Here is a 20,725-nt window from a genome sequence, read left to right as displayed (position 1 = left end):
TGAGCCCCATTTGTAAAATGGGAATTTTCTTCATGGCAGTTTTTAGGGTTGCCATTTCTGGGTTGGGAAACTTCTGGAGATTTTGGGGGCATTGCTAGAAGTCCATGTCACTGCAAAGAAGGACATCCAGGTCTCAAGCACATTCAACGGGGAAAAATTCTCCAAAACTAGGCTACATTGAACTTTTTGTATTTAACAGATTTACAGAGACTACTAGAGAGTTGTCATGAGAATTTATATGTTTATTCAGAGTCAGAGACATTTGGGGAATACATTTTGTATATCTGTATATCATTAATACATTAGAATTTTGTATATTTTGAGAGCTGCAGTCGTATTTACATGGTGTTTCGGTTGTTCTTTGGGTTTGGCTTATATATAGAAGAGAAGAGATTGGATTTATACCCCACCACTACCCGAAAGAGTCTCAGAGTGACTTACAATCTTCTTTTCCCTTGACTTCCTCACAACAGACACCCAGTAAGGTGGGTGGGTGGGACTGAGAGAGCTCTCCCAGAACTGCTCTGAAAGAACTTGTGACTGACCCAAGGTCACATCAGCAGGTGTATGTGGAGGGGTGGGGAATCAAACCTGGTTCTCCCAGATAAGAATCCGTGCATTTAGCCACTGCACCAAACTGGCTGTACACTGTGTCCCTTTAATTGTCCACTATAGCACTGGATCAGGCAGAGTCAGAACTGGCTTACTTGGGAAGGCATTTTCATACACTGAGATGTTTGTATGATTAAATCCACTGAGCTCATTTTGTATATAATAAAAATGCCCCATGTTTCTCTCAAAGAGAAATTGAATGTCAAGTCAGACTTACGAAATAGGTTATTGTGAGTTCCTTTCAAGAGACTATACAGAGAACTTTTAAAAATTCAATGGAGATTAATATTTTTCAAGTTGGTATGTATGATCAGATCAGTGGACTTTCTGTGGACATATTTGAATATGTAAAGAGCTACCCTGTAGTATCTGATCACTCGGGGATGCATTCAGGGTAGAAAAATATTCAGATTGCGAACTAGCAATAGGAATTGTGAATGTAAGGAAGGACTCTCCCCACTACTTTTGTCTTGCTCACTTGCAGCCCAAAGACATCACTGACTAGATCAAGACCACCATCCCTTTACAAAGGAGTGGAAGCAGCCATTCTGTATCAGGAAGATGAGCAAGGAATTGATTGGGTCCCCTTTTCTTTGCCTCAGGAGCCTTTCTTCACCTGGCTCAAGGTGGCAGAGCGAGGTAGGCTGAAAACTCCACTACTTTTTCTCGTATTAAGCTCTGCACTGAATGTGAGAATATAAAATTCCCCGCTTTTTCTAGGACCCTGTGTCCTTTGAGGAGGTGGCTGTGTATTTCACAGAGGAGGAGTGGAGTCTGCTGGATCCTGACCAAAGAGCTTTCTACAAAGAGGTCATGTTAGAGACATATGGCAACGTGGCCTTTCTAGGTAAGCGAATAATTGGCTGGGTATGGATGGTCCTGAGTCAGCATCCTGAGAATTCTCTTTCTCTTTGCCCTTTGTTTCAATTTCTCAAGTTCCCTGTGTGATGTTTTGCCCTGGGTATGTATGTCACAATTTTTTTAACTTTGCTTTTCACATGTTGCACCTGCACTGTGTGTGAATTGTCAGGGGTTAAACTCAAACTGCCTTTATAGATAGTAATGTCAAAAGAAAAGAGCCACTTCCCTTCCCCACTTCTCAGTTTCTTTGGAATCCTAAACTGCAGAGTGAAATCATGAAATCATTAGTGTGATCGTGAGGGCAATCCAAGAACAAAGTGAATTCACCTTTCTGGTGAATTTGCGTTGGGAGTGGTTTGAAATTTGTGGGAAGAAGGACTTTTCCTGGAGGAGAAGCAACCATTTTTCAGGAAAGAGGTGTAGCCATTCCTAAAGGGGGGGCAGACATGCTTTAGGAAAGTGGACATCCCTGAGAGAGATGGAGACGTGCTGGAACTCTGAAGGAGATACAGATACAGACAGGTAGTCTGAAATGAGATGAATAGCCAGTGGGAGAATGTAAATCAAAGAGGGCCACATCTTGGAAAACACACCTGGAGCCATTAAGATATTTCTGCCTATTGGTTTAACATAACAGAGATGAATTTTAGACCTAGGGGGAGACGAATACCTTATTTCAGGGGTGGCCAATGGTAGCTCTCCAGATGTTTTTTGCCTACAACTCCCATCAGCCCCAGTCAGCATGGCCAATGGTTGGTGCTGATGGGAGTTGTAGGCAAAAACATCTGGAGAGCTAACGCTGGCCACCCCTGCCTTATTTGATTTTTACTACACAGATGCTTTGCGGGGTGGATTAGGCATTTAACCCCTCATCCAGGGTCATTTTTTCCCTCCCAGTCTGCCCCTGTATGCTGGTAGTCTTTTGCTGTTCAACTGTATGATTCTTCTTGCAGTATTCATTCATTCTTTTTTTGAAATTGGAGTTTTTACAGCCATGGAAACAGTTTCCTTCTTTGGCATTATAGCATAGTGGGCAGACCCTGCCTGCTGGATAATATCTCTTAAAGAGTATGATTTCAAAAAAATTTCTGCTAGTTCCATGTTGGCTGTATTAAGGAGGTGAGTCTGATTCTTTTACACAGGGTCTGACTGTAGTCTATCAGAGTGCAATTCTGTTAGTTGCCCTGCAACAGAGAGTGAGCCCTCTTTGTGAAAGGGAATGTGTGGATTGAAAAGCTCCACTCCTCATTGTGATCTAGCAGCTGTAGACTGGGGACAGCTGAGTAAATCCCTTGTTTCCCACAGTATAAACAAGGGCCTGCAGAGTCGTTGTGCCATGCCCTGGAAAATGGAAGATTGTAAAACCAGACAATCTGCAGACACAGTCTCAAAGATGTCCTTAGTTTGTGTACCCTTTTCCTCCTCAAAGGGTTTTGGACCTACAAGCCTGACCTCATCTCTTGGCTGGAGGAAGAGGATGAGATGTTTGTCCAGGATTCTGAAGACAAGAAGAGCTCAACAGGTACTTCCTTAGATGTGTGGATGGACCCTTCAGTGTCTGAGAATTGTGGCTCTACTGTTATCCCACACAGGGTATATAGATCAGTTTGCTTGTGGGGTTTCCTGGTAGCTATCTTTGTGCCTTCATCTCATCCCCTCGTGTCTGAAAGTAAAGCCTGACATGAAGCCATGTTCCCATCAGTGACGGCTGGGATTATGGACTTATTTAAATCAAGACTGGAGTGTTTTCACCTTGACCTGGATAGCCCAGGCAAGCCCAATCTTGTCAGATCTCAGAAGCTTAGCAGGTCGACCCTGGCAAGTATTTGGATGGGAGACTTCCAGAGAATACTAGGATCAGGAGGCAGAGGCAGGCTATCAAGCCACTTCTCTGAATGTCCTCCATTCCCCTGTAGGAGTCACCAGAGGTTGCCATGACTTTCAGGCACACACACACACAAAATGCAAAAACAAAAAAAGAAAACAATTCTGAAGTGTTTTTCTGTTTCCTTAGATGTTCTTTGTTGCTGGAAAAAGGAGTCCTGCTTTCTTTCTCCCCAAGAAGACCCACTCAAGAAAGAGATGAGGGAGGAGAGTTTTTCACAAGAAGACCTTGCATCAGAAGACAAGCTGGAGTGTTTCTTGGGAAGAACTCAAAAGAACACTTCCTTTAAGACAGAGCTGATTGAGAGTGAGTTTTCTTTACGGTGATACCCCAGAACGAGACAAGGTGTAACCTGGAATGATTCCCTCATTGTGTGAGATTGTTGTTGAAAGACCCACAGTACATGGTGTGGCAAAATGCCATTACTGGTTTCAGGATGAGACCCTGTTAAAAAAAAGGATAATTATTTGAGAAGTTTGACGACCTGCTCCATAGAGATGTTTGCCTGTAGAGTGATGTGTTCTAAGGCAAAATGTGAGGAGACAAGTATAGACAATCCTGCTTGAAAACAACCCCTTGTATTACTCCTGAAGGCTGGGAGGGAATAGGACTTGTACCCTTCTAGTTGGATCTGGTGTGGAGCCCAGGTTTCTTGTAGTAATATAACATCAAACCCCTTAAGATATCTTATAAACTCAGCATCCTTGGCATTATTCTTCCAGCTGGCCACATTCCAGGAGACGATCTTAATATCCAGAATGGTAAAGGGTTTGGATGGCGAGAGTATGAAAGGGGTGGTGAGTCAGTCTTCTCTAGTTCGTTGTTCAAGGGTGCCATTGGTATCATGAAACACAGATCCATTACCCAAGCCGGTTGAGATGTTCTTAATTAGTTGACTTGTATTTGGCCACACGATCTCACTATTGCTGCTCAGAAGGGGGTTCTCAGCCATTACTGGAGACGTATGAACTTCAGCTTGTGTTGATGACTCAAGGTTCTCCTTGAGATCCAATTTGCCTTCTATGGTGGAAATTAAATCAGTCTTCTCTTCAGGATTCACTTGTTGGAAGGGTGAGTGGTTTACTCCTGTTTTCCTTTGGTCTACCTCCATAAAAATGAGAGGAGTTAGAGGGACTGATAAAGCTGACCGTTCTCAAGAGTGTTGGGCATCATGAGCAGGTTTGTCCCTCACTTTGAGTTTAGTTGTGATTGCAAGTTGTTCCATAGATGGGAGGGCTGTGAAAAAGTTAATTAGATCCTGTTCTATGGAGCTCCCAAGAAGGAGATGCTCTGAAGCTGGGTTCAGGTAGAAAGGTGAATCAGGACCCTGAGCCAAGCCACTCTGGTCTCCAGCTTTCGTCATTCCTGCCTTGAAATTGATGTCCTCTGTCAAAGAGCCCTCTTTTTGCCAGTGGGGTAGCAGGGGGTTTATAAGAGAATTGACAAAGACCCTAGCTGGAAAAATCCCCTTGGTGTGAAGGAAGTCTTTCTGAGACTGCAGCAGACTGGGGATCCTGGAACTGCTGAAAGTGAGCAAGATTCTTTGAGCCTGATTTGGGCTGGTAAGAGGTTCCACCATAATTAAGTCAATTGATGGTAATTTCCCCCTTAGAAGGGCTTTTAGATGGTAAGTAGCCCATCGAATTGAGTTCCATAAGAACTTCTGTCCTTTGTTTGGGCAGACAGTTAAACACACTTTGGAAGGTTGCAGCTTTAATTTTAATTGGGCTCCCTCCTCACACTGCTGCTGTACCAAGTTCTTCTTTGGGCTCTTCAACTCTTCACTTGCTAATTTCCCAGGGTTTGCTTTAACTGGTATTTAGCAAGAATTTCTGAGATAAGTGGTCAATTTTATTTTCAATTTGTCCAAGTCTCTCAAAAATAGATTCAACAGTTTTAGCAGTTAGCTGTATATGATCACTTGTAGCAAGTTCAAAGTCTTTGTCAACTGTTTGCATCAGGAGAGATTTATCTTCCCTCCCATCAGTGGAGTTGGTATCTTCCTCAAGATTTATGAGGGGTGTAAAGCGGTTGGAAGTTGGAATATTGCAGGTTGGTGGGAATAGACTTGAAGCATAGAAGTCATTAATTTTAGTTTGCTTACGTGCTAGCTGAGAGAAAGAGTCATCTAGGTCACGAGTTCTTTTGCTGATGCCCATAATGAAGAACTGGGATTCAGACCTAGGCTCAGAAGGGGAGAGAAAAAAAACTCTAAAAGCCGTAATGTCAGACACAAGGTACTGAGGTTCTTTTAAAAAAAAGAAAAGAAAAGCCTAGCTCAACTTTTTTCAGTAAAAGTTCAACTTTTTTCAGTAAAAGCTTTCCTTCTGCTGAGATATAAATCTCAAGGCTAAAATCTCCAGCAGTCAGAGACCAAATGTAACGCAGTCAAAAAGTCCGTGGAGAGTGAGGAGCAGCAGTCTCATTACTGTTTGCTCATTAAAAGCCTTCACCATTATGAAAGGTTGCAGATAAGATTACTATAGGAGTATAAAGGAGTGTAAAGGCTAAAACTGAAATAAAACCAAACAACAGTACTCCCCTTCGATGGAGCTCAGTCAGCAGGTGTCTGCTCCCTCAGAGCCGGAACCGGATCTCGAGATCCTATTAAACAGTATGGTGTAGGGCTTTTTTTGTAGCAGGAACTCCTTTGCATATTAGGTCTGTGGAGAAATGCCATCTTAGTCAATGTTGGTGCTTCATTGGAAGGGAACATTAAACTACTAAAGTAGGCTTTGGCCTAGCCTCCCTCCATCCCCTCCTCCCTTCCAGAGTTAAACCATCAACTCTAGGGGGAAAGCCTCCTAGAGGGGCAGGAAGTTCTTTAGCCTTCCCCTCATTCCCTCCTCCCTTCTGGAGTTAAACCAGCAACTCTAGGGGGGAAAGCCTCCTAGAGGGGCAGGAAGTTCTTTTGTTCTATTATTTGAGTTAGGCGGGAAAAGGGCAGTCTGCAGCTGGCCCTCCACGAGAGAGGTTGTGAGTCTGTGGGCTCCTGACTGTGGGAGAGGCCTACTCAAGAGGAGGAGGACCCCAGGCAGTCAGACCGAGTAAGTCATTCCCAAGGCAGGGCAAGTTTAGACCAGAGACAGTAGGATGCGTTTAAAACCACCTTTTATTTGTCATGCTGGTTGCTGTGCGGGTGCTGTGCTGTGCTAAACTTTTACATGCAACTGTTTTTGTTTTGTTTTGTTTTTCTCTTTTAATTAAATATTTTTACTGTTTTGAATGCTGGCAGTCAAACTCTGTACCACATAGATCCCCAACCGCTTTAGACCACGCTACTTTATGAAGGGGGCCCCGGGGAAGGGGGAAGGCATGCAGTTGGATAAGGTGCCAATCCTCCAGGGGTTCCCCAAAGAAGTGCTGTGGTCTCTGTGATACCCAAGTACAGGGTGGCAGAGGACCTTGAGGCCTGGCCTCATAGCTGGAGACGGGGATTGGGAGTCCTGTTCCTCTCAATCTGAACCTCTAGACTGAGCAGGTGGTGGCAGCGAGCCCAAGTGGCCGGAGGAGAAATAGCTCCCTCCAGGAGTTGGCGACTCAATAGGGAGTTGACGGGATCGGGTCTGAAGGCAGAATCGGGCCGGTTCCGTCACAAGGTCACACACCCCTGACGTAGCCAATCCTTCGAGCTTACAGGGCTCTTAGTACAGGGCCTACTGTAAACTACATCTGGGGTATGTGGCCTAATATGCAAAGGAGTTCCTGCTACAAAAAAAGCCCTGGTGTGGTAATGCTTAGAGTACCATACTGAGAGGACCCAGGTTCAAGTCCTGGCTCAGGCTTGAAACTCGCTTTGAGCCAGTCACCCTCCTCTGCCTTGCCTACCTCTTAACGGAGGGGAGGAGAAATAGAGGAGGGGAGGATGATTTGCACCTCCCCAAACTCCTTAGACAGAGGCTGAGATCATCTTTGATTAATAATTCAGAAATGCCTTCCCCTCCCTTCTGATGCAGAGTGCTTATCCTATCAAGACATTAAATCCTGAATAATGTAATTCTATGCAGATCTTTGCCCCATGCTTCACCACCAATAAGAAAGCTTCCTCTCCTTAAGATCAGAGGCTATTGATTATTGGCCTTAAGGATGATCTATTTAATCATTAAAGTTTTGGCATTAGTAGAGCTGCAGGTTTGCATTCCTGTTAACTGAGTTATGATCTTCAGGGGTGGAGGGTGCCACTTAAGCATGGATTTGGCGAGATGGAAAGGGCAGCTTCTGCTTTGAAGCTTTTCCTTTTCAAAAGATGCTTCTATTAAAGTAAACAAAACCCTAATGTGTGCATTCATTCTCTCGCTGTTGGAGCAGAAAATGAGTAGAATGTTGACACAACTGTCTGCTCTTTTTTGGACCCCTGAGAAGTAACTGTAGGTTGCAATTCCCCCCTCTCCCTTCCACAGCTCTGCTCTCCTCCCTTTAAAAATGTCTAGGATAGAGGTTGCAAAAGTTTCTCAAGGCCAGCGGTACTCACTCCACAGCTTACAGAGAACTGCATTTGCAATTACCATCAATGAAAAAAACCACACTTACTCCTGTCTGACATGAGGCCTGCCACTGAAGGAAGCTCACAGCTTACCAGTTCTTCAGTGATGGCTGTTTCAAGGTGGAAACCACCTGCCAACCACAAGCCCCACTAGAGAAAGACCTTGTCCACTTTCCTGAAATGTGGGTGGTGGGTGTTGCATTAGGTTAGAAGAGCCCCAGGTAGCAACTCAAAGACTGAGTCACCGAATGAATATCACTGTTCTATGCCTGTTGGAGTAAGAATCATTCATTAATGTTTGTGTCTGCTTTGTGGTGTTTGCTCCTGCATCTCTCATTCGGTTTCTCCTTCTGTTCCAGCAGAAGATGAGAGAGAATTATGTCTAATGGATGTGGAAGGAGACAAAGAACTGGAGGTGAAAAAAGAAGCTGGGAATCAAGAGATCTCAGAGAAGCATCAGAGAAGGAACAGAGAAGCAAACCAGCAGAGGAAGCAATCGTTTTACTTGTTGAAGGGTGACTTTCATCAGATTCTGTTTGAAGACAAAATAGAGGAAGGGGATCAAGGAAACTGTTACTCTGTGAGTGAGAAAAAGGTTGGCAGCAAATCTAACATTAAGAAACAAGAGAGAACTCAGACATGGGAGAAAGGATATAAATGTCCAGAATGCGGAAAGAGTTTCAACCGAAGTGACCATCTGACTACCCATCAAAGGATTCATACAGGGGAGAAGCCATACAAATGCCCAGAGTGTGGGAAGAGCTTCAGTCAGAGCAGAAGACTTACTTCTCACAAACGCATCCACATGGGAGAGAAACTTTATACGTGCTTGCAGTGTGGGAAGAGCTTCAGTGAGAGTGGGAACCTTAATTCACATCAAATGATTCACAGTGGGGAGAAACCATATAAATGCTTACAATGTGGAAAAAACTTCCGTCATAGTTCAAAGCTTACTGCACATCAGATGATTCACACCGGGGAGAAACCATATACATGTTTTCATTGTGGCAAAAACTTCAGTCAGAGTTCAAATCTTGCTTCCCACCAAAGGATTCACACAGGAGAGGAACCATATAAATGCCTGCATTGTGGAAAGAGCTTCAGATGGAGGGACAATTTACGTTCACATCAAAGAATTCATACAGGGGAGAAACCATATAAATGTCCAGAGTGTGGAAAGAACTTCAGAAGGAGTGCCAACCTCACTTCACATCAAATGATTCACACTGGGGAGAAACCATATACATGTCTGGAATGTGGAAAGAACTTTAGAAGGACTGCGGAACTTGTTTTTCACCAAAGGATTCACACAGGCAAGAAACCCTATAAATGCCTGGAATGTGGAAAGAATTTCAGCTGGGGTGCAGAACTTACTTCCCACCAGAGGATTCACACTGGGGAGAAACCATATAAATGCCTAGAATGTGGAAAGAGCTTCAGTAGGAATGACAATCTAAGTTCACATCAAAGGATTCACACAGGTGAGAAACCATATCAGTGCTTGGAATGTGGAAAGAGCTTCTGTTGGAGCGCAGCTCTTACTTTTCACAAGAGGACTCACACTGGGGAAAAACCATATGATTGCTTTGAGTGTGGAAAGAGCTTCAGTCGGAGCAGCAGGCTAACTTCACATCAAAACATTCATAAAAGGGAGAAAACAAACAAATGCCTGGAGTGTGGAAGGTGTTTCAGAAACAGCAGAAGCCTTACTTCCCACCAAAGGGTTCACACAAGAGAGGAACCATGTCAGTTACAGTTGCTGAAAGAAGTTCCCGTAATTCCTCTTTACCCAATTTCTCCATGAAACAAATAAATCCGAATCTACTTCCCAAACCATATCTGCCATTCTGTCTGTCCTTCCTACATCAGAAAAGCCATATAGGTGTTCTGGTTGTAGGAAAGGCTTGTGCCTGATAACACATCAGACAAAGAAAGTAACTGACTGTAGGAGAAATCTGAAACAGGAGAGAACTAATACTGTCAGGACAGAGAAGTCTTTGAATAGGTCCTGTTCTAGAGTCAAAATGGAAGCAGACGGAATGTTAATTGCCACTTTCTATGGACAGATCTTTTCTTGTAGACACACAATGGTAGTTATGTGCTTTAGCAGTTGATTTCTTCTGTGGATTAGCTTTAACGGGGGATTGTGTCAACAACCATGTCAAATAACAGCAAAAAATAGATCCTGAAATTATTAACAGCTGGTAAAATATGAAGCGACCGATCATGAAAACTTGTTACTGATGACTGAGTGAGGCAAGTCTGGTATGTAATTAATTAATAAATTAGCGGTTTATACACAGAAAATAGCATCTAGGGAAGGGGGACTTGAATTTGGCTGGTCTTTGTTGTTGCCTTCTTCTGCCGAAAATATGTGCCAGAATGTAACACCTACAGCAGTTGAACTAATCTGTATGCCTGCCAACATCTAATTCCACCAGAGGTGGCATGAGAACTTGTCCTTGTAGCAGCCTGAGGAAGGGTTCTAACAAATTCAAAAGCTTGCACTGTATTTTGTGTCATTTTGGTTGGCTAGAATAAAAAAGTATTATGTGGTTTCTTGTTTTGGATATTGTGTGGGCTGTTTGCAACCTTCCCCAACTATAAATAGATAGGTCTGCTGTATGAGACCCAGTGTCTGTTTAGTCTAGGTTTATCTGCTGGTAGACAACAGCTTTGAAACACAAGGATCAGTATTTTCTACTAGGGGTGTCAAACATGCCCCCAGAGGCCAGATAAGGCCCCCAGAGAGCTGCTATCAGGACCGCGAGCAACTCACTATCATCTCCTTCCTTCTCCCACTCTCTTGCTTCCTTCTGCATCACAACTTGCTTTGCCAGGCTTGCTCAATCAGACAGGAGCTACAGAGCAAAGCCTCTATTTTTCCCATTGGCTGACCAACACATGAAGCAACTTATGTACAAAAGCTTACAATGCCCAGCCATTTCATGTTTTCCCCTGGGTCTTAGGCTCAAAGCATTTCTGTAATGAATGTCAATAAATCAAAAGCTCAAAGCATTTCTGTAATGAATGTAAATTCTGTAATGAATGTAATGAATGTAAATCAAAAGCTCAAAGCATTTCTGTAATGAATGTCAATAAATCAAAAGTAGGTTTGCAACTTACAGATGCATACCTGAACCACACCTGAACAGCATAAGCAAGATTGCTACAGCACAGATATTGTCTCTAGATTTTGATACAATTATTCAGATCAAGAGGTGTCAGTTATCAGAAACTATTGCAAGAGTGCTAATTATGTCCCTCCCTCAATTTGGAAAGCATATTTTCTGACATTAAAGAGACTTGCCACAGGGGAAATACAATGCCAGCGAATCACAGGAGACCCTCAAGGCACCTATTGTTTTAAGTTTCTTTAAACAAAAATCTTTAATGGTGTTTTGTCTGTGTCCTTTATAAATACAAGAACTCGGGGGCATTCAATGAAATTGCTGAGCAGTCAGGTTAAAACGGATAAAAGGAAGTACTTCTTCACCCAAAGGGTGATTAACACGTGGAATTCACTGCCACAGGAGGTGGTGGCAGCTACAAGCATAGACAGCTTCAAGAGGGGGTTAGATAAAAATATGGAGCAGAGGTCCATCAATGGAGCTTTGGGGGTGCAGCCTGAAAAGGACAGAGTTTGGGGAGAAGCTTCAATAGGGTAAATAATGCCATACAGTCCACCTTCTCTAGGTCCAGGGTGGCCAAGCTTGCTTAACTTAAGAGCCATATAGAATAAAGTCAGATGTTTGAGAGCTGCAAGGAAGCAAGATGGGGGAGGGGGATGCTGAAAGAAAACAACTTTAAACATTCTCCCAGTCACCAGCTGGCTTGGATCAGTGATTTAAATAGAGAAATGCCTGGTTTTACTCTGGGGGCTGTCATTCCATTACCAGAGTAGTCTGTTTGGGCCCGGATGTCCATTCCACATTTTCCTCGCAACTTTGCGCTGTGATATATTTCAATGGAGTGGAGCTCCAGTGGTTTCACTTTCCAGCATTTGTATGCTAGCTGTAGCTGTTACTTGCTAAAGTTGTCTCCTTGCAAATAAATGGTTGATGTTTTGAGCCAGCTTGTCCCTGCTGAATGAACCTGAGAATGAGTGCCTGCCTAAGTATACTAACCTGAGAACCCACAGCCAAAGGGGGACATTATACTAGAGAGCCACTGCCACTCTGAGTAGACCTTGGGGGGGGGGGAGAAGCTTGTAATGGCCAGCCATTTCATGTTTTCCTAGGCTCAGAGCATTTTATATTTTTAGTTTCTGCTATGATACTTGTGCTTTTTCTGGGTGTTTTATTTTAAAAATTGCATTGTCAAATCCCACTATTCCCCCACCTTTCAATTTTAAACAAAATATTGCAAGAGTTTTAAACATGTTTTTATTATAAGTAAAAAAATATATCTTTAGAAAAGAAGAAAAAAGAAATGCCTTCTCCAAGCCAGCCATTTGAGAGCCACACAATATGTGTGAAAGAGCCACAGTTTGGCCACCCCTGCTCTGACCTGTTGTCTGGAGACCACAAGCTGTGAACCCAGGAGATCTCCAGCCCCCACCTCGAGGATGGATGGCAGCCCTCCCAGACACCTGGGCCAGTTTTCAAGCTCTGTGCTGCCGGCATTCTGGGCTGCTGTTGCTTTCTGCAAAGAAGCCTTCCAACAGACAAGCAATAGCCAAAGTCAAGATGGAAATGTTTTCTCCTCCCTTTTTGTATAAGAGTCCACTTTTCTCTCCAAGAGAAAAAGACAGGAGAGAGATGAAGTAATTATAATCAGGAAAGCCTTGCATTAGAAGAAATGCTAGTGTGTTCCCTGGACAAATCTCGAGAAAATCTGTGCTTAATTATTAATAATTAATTCATGTGACCATTCTCTCATATAAATCTTTTTCACATGGTTCACCAGGAAAATTAAACCTTCTTTTCTTAAGTTCAGAGGAGACTGTTGGTTCAGAGTTCGCTCATATCTCTGTAATGCTTTTTGTTATATAGAGCCCTTAAGAAATGTAACTATTTATTCCCTATGACTCAGAGTGCCTACACTGTTCGGATTTTAAATCCTGATGATTGTGCTCATTCTCCCAAGTGAATCTTTCCAACCCTGCTTGCTGGGTGGGTGGGACTTCTTGGGGGAGGGCACTTCTCCTGAAGATCGGAAGAGACCAGTAGTGCAGTGTTGGATGATGGGACTTAAGGCAGTCCCATTTGTTGGAATTCTGAGTATTTATATTGCATGTCTAGGCAATATCTAAGTTCAGTCATTGTAGGGTTTAATATGTTTACCAGTTTGTATTGTTTGGCTGACTAAGGAAGGGATATCTGGCTCACTGCCAATGAGATGAGAGCTGATGGAATGTTAAGCAGAGGGTTGAAAAACGACGGTTAAAGAAGCAGTTGGCAGTTTTGGATCTGGGGAGAGCTGACTGAGTACCAAGCTTGTTAGTGTTAAAGTAAGGATGTAATGAGTGTTATTATTTTCATCCCAATGTCCCTATCCCTTTAGAAATAAAGTATATATTTTTAAATACTAAAGATCTCTCAATCTCTTTCGTGATCCAGCGGTCCATTGAGCTGTGTGGGAAAGTTTAAACAATTTCCCTCACAGAATTTCCCAACACTATATAAACATTAAAGTTGACTAGAGAAGTGACTTTCAACCTCTCCTGTCCTCAGACTCACATTCAACTCCTGTGAGGACTCCATGGAGACAGGAAAGGAAAAGGAGGAGTTAAGACTTTGGAGGGAGGGGCTCCACATTTGGAGGGAGGGGCTCCAGGTTTGTAAAACAAGTCCCATGCCATGAAGGGAAGGCATGGTGGCTCAGTGGCAGAGCATCTGCTTGGTAAGCAGAAGGTCCCAGGTTCAATCCCCAGCATCTCCAACTAAAAAGGGTCCAGGCAAGTAGGCGTGAAAAACCTCAGCTTGAGGCCCTGGAGAGCTGTTGCCAGTCTGAGTAGACAATATTGACTTCGATGGACCAAGGGTCTGATTCAGTATAAGGCAGCTTCATATGTTCAATGTAAGTAATTATTCTTTTGTCACTAAATAAAAGAATTAGGCATCTGGCTTCTGAGACCTAGAGGAGTAATTTCCCACCCCTTTCCTTTCCCTTTAAAAGACTCTAAAATTTAGAGTTTGCAGAGCTTTCTCCAGGCCTATTGAAGGAATAATAATCCTTAAATATCTCTTCTGTTTTTATTGGATTTATAGTTTACAGACTCAAGATGGCAGGTGGTGTTTATTCCTCAGCTGCTCACTTTATTCCAGCAGGAGATGATGAGGAATCAAGTGTGGTGGGGGATATGGATGTGAATGGAGATATAGATCTGGAGGTAGAAAAAAAGCTGGAAATGGAGAGATCTCAATGGAGGAGAGAAAGAGGAAAGAAACAAACAAGAAGCTAACTGAGGAATCATTTGCCTTTGTGGGCAGGGAACTCCATGAAATTGCAGTTGAAGAGAAAACAGAGGAAAGGGAACAAGGGAATTGTCATACTCTGAGTGAGAAAAGGGCAATCTGTAAATCTAGCTTTAAGAGACAACAGAGAATTCAAATAGGGGAGAAACCATACAGATGCCTGGAGTGTGGAAAGACCTTCAGTTGGATTGCAAACCTTATTTCCCACCAAAGGAGTCACACAGGGGAGAAACCATATGAATGCATAGTGTGGGAAGAGCTATAGTCACATCAATAGCCTTACTTCTCACCAAAGGTTTCACACGGGGGAGAAACCATATAAATGCTTGCAGTGTGGAAAGAGCTTTAGTGAGAGCACAAACCTTATTTCGCATCAGCGAATTCACACTGGGGAGAAACCGTATAAATGCTTGGAATGTGGGAAGAGTTTCAGTTGGGGTGCAAACCTTACTTCTCACCAAAGAATTCATACAGGGGAAAAACCATATAAATGCTTGGATTGTGGAAAGCGTTTCAGACAGAGTACACACCTTACTTCACATCAAAGAGTTCACATGGTAAAAATCATACAAATGTTTGGAATGTGGAAAGAGTTTCAGTTCTGGTACAAACCTTACTTCCCATCAAAGGATTCACACAGTGGAGAAACCATATAAATGCTTGCAGTGTGGGAAGAGCTTCAGACACAATGCACATCTTACATCACATCAAAAGTTTCACAGAGAAATCATACAAATGCTTGGCATGTGAAAAGAGTTTTACTTCCAATGCAAACCTTATTTCTCATCAAAAAATTCACACAGTAGGGAAACCATACAAGTGCTTGGAATGTTGGAAGAGCTTCAGACAAGGTGCACACTTTATGTCACATCAAACAGTTCACATAGGGGAGAAATCATACAAATGCTTGGAATGCAGAGAGTTTCAGTTGCAGTGCAAACCTTTCTTCTCATCAAATGATTCATACAGGGGAGAAACCATATACATGCTTGCAGTGTGGGAAGAGCTTCAGTTAAAAAGCACACCTAACTTTCCATGAAACAATTCACACTGGGGAGAAGCCATATAAATGCTTAGTATGGAAAGAGCTTCAATAGGAGTTCAAACCTTCATTCTCATCAAAATATTCACACAGGTGAGAAACCATATAAGTGCTTAAAGTGTGGAAAGAGCTTTAATAAGAGTGCAAACCTTATTTCTCATCAAATGATCCACATGGGAGAAACCATATAAACACTTGGAATGTGGGAAGAGTTTCAAGTGGAGTACACACCTTATTTATCATCAAAGTATTAATGCAGGGAAGAAACCATATAACTGTTTAGAGTGTGGGAAAAGCTTTACTCAAAGAACAAACCTTACCACCAAAGAATTCACACTGGGGAAAAACCATATAAATGCTTAGAGTGTGGTAAGACTTTCAGTTGGGGTGCAAATCTTACTTCACACCAAAGAATTCACACTGGAGAGAAACCATATAAATGCTGGGAGTGCGGAAAGAGCTTCAGAAGGAATACAGACCTTCTCACCAAAGGATTCACAGTGGGGAGAAACCATATACATGTTTGCAATGTGGGAAGAGCTTCAATCGGAAATTTGGCCTTACTTCCCACCAAAGGATTCACACTTTGGAGAAACCCTGTGAATGACGCTAATCCCAATCACAGAGTTTTCATATCTCCATTTTATCTGACATTCTTACATTGGAAAACTTGTATGTATTGTTACAATTGTGAGAAAGGCTTGTACCTGAGTACATGCCTCGGGAGATGCATAAGAGATTAGTAGAAATTTGAAACAGAAGAGAACTGATATTGACAGAGTAGAGAAGTGTTTGAATAGATTCTCGTTTGGACTCAAAATGTAACTAAGAGTGGTGTTTTTTTGGCTGTTTTTCAAAAATCCTTTTATATAATCATAGCCACATCATGTGAATTATTTGTATTAGTATCTGATTTCTTTTTTGGATTTCCTCCAATTGGGATTATGCCAACAACAAGGCCAAATGCAGAAAACAACTGCTGGCATTTTGGTTAATCTGTCATGGAAACTTGAATTGAGGATAGGTTGAGGCAAGTCTTGTATATAATATGGAACAGGCTTCCTTGGGAGGTGGTGGGTTCTTCTTTGAAGGCTTTTAAACAGAGGCTAGATCAGAGGTTCCCAAATTTATTTGGCCTAACACCCCCTTTTCAGGAAAAAAATTACTCAGCGCCCCCCTAGAAATCTACCTTCAAGGAGTGGACTAAAAGATGCAGTGACATATTTGCACACAGGGTTAACAAAGATATTGTAAAGAAGACACTTTAAAGCTTGAAATTCCAAAAATAATTTTATGATATGATATGATATGATATGATAAATTTATTGTCATTTTCTCAAAAAAGGAAAATGAGAGCAACGAAATGAGGTGCTCTTCCACAAACATACCAACACATCAACACTAAAGAAAAGACATATACATAAACGATTTAAATACATCTAAAACAAATAACCATTCATGACCCTACATTAGCCTACATCTAAAACAAATAACCATTCATAGCCCTGCATTTAGCCTAACCACAGCACTTGGATAGAAGCTGCCCTTAAATCTATTTGTCTTAGCCTTCAACACTCTGTATCGTCTGCCCGACAGTAAGATCTCAAATAGCAAGTGGCCCGGATGTGAAGGGTCCTTTAAGATCATTTGTATCTTCCTTTTACATCCCATATTATACAGATCCACCAATGAGGGGAGAGAGCATCCACAAATCTTCTGTGCTCTTACCATCACTCTTTGGAGCACCCTTCTCTCTGCTTCCGTGCAGCTCCCAAACCACATGCAGAGGCAATAAGATAGAATGCTCTCAATGGAACTACGATAAAAGGCAACCAGCAGACTCCCTGACAGTTGTTGTGATCTTAAGAGTCTTAAATAGTATAGTCGTTGCTGGGCCTTTTTCTCTAGAGCTGAAGTATTTGCCCCCCATGTTAGATCCTGTTTCATAGTAATTCCCAAAAACTTCCATTCTGTCACCTGTTCTACCATAACACCATCAATAAACAATGGCTGAATATCCAGACTACTCTTCCTGTAATCCACTATGATTTCCTTCGTCTTATTTACATTAAAAATAAGGTTATTTACTTTACTCCAAAGGGACAGCTGATGAACTTCCCTCCTATACGCAGACTCATCATTCTCGGAGATGAGCCCCACTAACGTTGTATCATCTGCATACTTAATGATTTTGTTACTCAGACTACTAGAAACACAATCAGACGTATAAATAGTGAAAAGAAGTGGACTCAAGACATCCCTGAGGAGTGCCAGTGTTTAAGATCTTCACGGAAGAAGTATATCCGTCCATTTTAACCCTTTGTGAGTGACCTGATAAAAAGTTCAAAATCCACTCACATATAGAGTCCGACAGCTTCAAATCCTTAAGCTTAAACAACAATCTATGGGGTGATATTGTATTAAAAGCGGAGCTAAAATCCACAAACAACATTCTAACATACGTCCCCTTTTTATCCAAATGCGATAAAGCAGTATAAAGGACAGTATTAACAGCATCCTCAGTAGATCTGTTTTTCCTGTAAGCAAATTGATGTTCATCAAAAGTAACAGGCAGGCAGGAAATAATATATTTTCGAACTAATTGCTCAAAACACTTCATTATCACAGAAGTCAAGGCCACTGGCCTATAGTCATTTAAAACCTTTGCTGGCGTCCTCTTTGGTATTGGGACAATAAGAGAAGCCTTCAAACAAGTGGGAACAATAGATTGTGACAAAGAACGATTAAAGATCTCAGTCCACACCCCAGCTAACTGCCCTGCACATTCCTTTACTACACAACCCGGGATATTATCAGGACCTGCAGCCTTTCTAGAATTTACTGCTTGCATTATGCGCCTAACATCGTGCTCCCTCACAACGAAAGGAGAACCTTGCTCAGTCCCCAGCAGTGATGTTACTAGTAATTCCGCTTCCTTGCGATCCACTTCGAACCGGGCATAGAAATAATTTTATAAAATCAACCATAGTAACATTTGCATACACAGAGAATTTTTGAAATTTATTTATAATTATTATCCCACCCTCCCTGCAAGTGGGCTCAGGGCAGGTAACAGCAATTGAAATATAGTATACAATGCATCACTTCCATCATACAGAACAATTCAACAAAACCAATGAAGATAAAATATGCATGTAGCAGTAAACAGGAAAAGCAACAGGCAGTCTGAGTTCAATTCACCAATTAGTTCTGGCTTGCAAAATGTTGTGGTCAGTTAAGACCTACTTCTCAGTCTTGCTCATCCACCTCTTTCAAATAGATTCAGTTTCAGCAAACTGGCAGCCCTGCAGTCTCCAACTTGAAAATTTATACACACAGAAAATTAAGATAACAAAGGATAATATTAAAATAAAAATAGGGTATAATGGAGAATTGATCCATGAGTATCTGGGGCTCTGGGAGGGCCGTTTTTTGCGGTAGAGGCACCAAATGTTCAGCATAGCGTCCAATGCCACTACTCAAAACACCAAGTTTCAAAACAGTCAGACCAGGGGGTCCATTTCAATGAGGCCCCAAAGAAGGAGCCCCTATCCTTCATTGTTTCAAATGGAGGGAAGGCATTTAAACAATGTGCAGTCACTTTAAATGTGATTGCCAGAACTTCTTTCAGAGTTCAATTGTACTTGTCACAACCTTGCTCCTGGCTCCACCCTAAGTCTCCTGGCTGTATCCCCAAAATCTCCAGATATTTCTTGAGTCAGACTTGGGAACCCTACCCCCCACATGAATAGTTGGGGAAAAGCCACCTTTGCAATTTCTTTAATTTTGAAATCATTACTTATCATTATCAGTGCAGAGATTAGAGTAGTATTTGAAGCAGCATCTGTTTATATCTGTTTATCTCAGTCAGCTCCGTGGGAAGTAAGGTCAGAGCGTGGGAAACATGAAGTAATGAATGAAGCAGGCAGCCAGCAGTGGGCTCCTGGCTTCAGGCTATTCAGAAAGCACTTAACTGCTTACAGAATGACATAAAAGAATAAGGAAGTTTCTTTGAAGAGGCTTTACTACTATGGAGATAGAGAGGCTTCTTTGATGTAATGCCAGTTGGTCATTGCTTAGTTTTTTATCACTGTGTCATAGCTACAGGATTGGGTTGGGAGGGCAGACTAGACTGCCATAATGCCCCATCCACAAGTCGCAGAAGCCTCCTGTCAAGAAATTGAGCATTTCATCAACCATGTGTGTATTTGTCTGCATCATTACCTGGAAAATGACAATACCCAAGTTCTAAGTGTTTGTGTAGGTTGATATCACCTTAAATAAGCCTAGAGACCATGTTCTTAATGGCAAACACCTGTGAACTGTCAATTCCAACTGACAGGCTATCTAGTTTGACAGTTATTTGACAGAAGAAGATCTAGATGGGCCCAGCTAAATTAGTTTTGTACCAATGATTGTTTCCACAATTCTAGCACTTTGCCAGTCAGGGATATAAGTGGATTAGTAAAATATCCAAACTCAAAAAAAGGAGCAGAAGATCAGTGCTGGCACTAGGGGTTCCGTCGCCCTAGCCATGCCCCCCCCCCCCCCCATGAGCTCCTAACAGAGGGATATTCTTCACACACCGGCAATGACATTATCGTACCAGCCAGCAGGCAAGCCAAGAGTCCCGGGCGGTGCATGCAAGTTCTGCCGCACTGCCACTTTTCTTCACAGGGCAAATGTTGTCTGTGCTTGTTAGAGGCTTCAAAGGAAGCCTCTGAAGAGTGCCCCATTTTACTGCTGCCCATTGCTTTCGGGTTGAGAGCAGCTGGGTGGGCAGCACCTTCCCATTGCACTCATCAGCTCTGACTAGTGCAATGGGAAGGTGCTGCCACCCAGCCGCTTTCAACCTGAAAGCAGCAGGCAGCGGTAAAATGGGGCTCTCTTCCTTGGAAGCCTCCAACAAGCACAGACAACATTTGCCCTACAAAGAAAAGCAGCCCTGTAGCACCACCCAGGGCTCTCAGCTTGCCTGCTGGCTGGCAAGTTCGTGCCACATGGGAAGAGGGAATAAGGAGACACCCTAGGCAGTCGTCTACCCTGCCTACTTCCACGTGCTGCTCCTGCAGAAGACACTCTTGTGTCTGGGGCACTGCAGTTGGCTGAAATCAACAGAAGCAACCACCTGGTAACCACAGGACTGTAAGAAGCTTAATGCTCTGCAGAAAACCTTGTGAGGAGAAAGCTGCAGGTTGGAACTCTTCAGAGAAGCTTGTGCAATTGCCTTAGTTCTTCCACTGTCCTGACTGGAACTGTATCGTTGAGAAACTGCAAGCAACCTTGAGAAGCTGCTAGCTGCTAGCTGTATTGGCTAGGATAGCTAGTAAGATTTTTTGTTTATGGGTTCCTTTGTTTATGGGTCTATACACATCTATTTCTTATTCAGTCTTGTAAATAAACTGCATCCTTCTTATATTTTA

General features: G+C 42.6%; 1 protein-coding gene across 1 annotated transcript in view; it reads left to right on the top strand.

Annotated features, from left to right (window-relative positions):
• LOC132571903 (zinc finger protein 91-like) overlaps window positions 1-15,921 on the top strand; it is a 32,280-nt gene extending 16,359 nt beyond the window's left edge. The window contains 9 exon segments of the mRNA XM_060238696.1: window positions 1,144-1,251; window positions 1,333-1,459; window positions 2,903-2,995; window positions 3,488-3,664; window positions 8,204-9,633; window positions 14,133-14,506; window positions 14,508-14,819; window positions 14,821-14,979; window positions 14,981-15,921. Of these exon segments, the coding sequence (XP_060094679.1) occupies window positions 1,144-1,251; window positions 1,333-1,459; window positions 2,903-2,995; window positions 3,488-3,664; window positions 8,204-9,633; window positions 14,133-14,506; window positions 14,508-14,819; window positions 14,821-14,979; window positions 14,981-15,299 (3,099 nt within the window). The 3' untranslated portion in view covers window positions 15,300-15,921.
• Window positions 15,922-20,725: the final 4,804 nt, after the last annotated feature.

Source organism: Heteronotia binoei, chromosome 5 (assembly GCF_032191835.1).
Source record: "Heteronotia binoei isolate CCM8104 ecotype False Entrance Well chromosome 5, APGP_CSIRO_Hbin_v1, whole genome shotgun sequence".
In the NCBI taxonomy this organism is placed as follows: Eukaryota; Metazoa; Chordata; class Lepidosauria; order Squamata; family Gekkonidae; genus Heteronotia; species Heteronotia binoei.
Note: the sequence above shows the minus strand (reverse complement) of the source record. Positions and strands in the feature narration are given on the sequence as shown.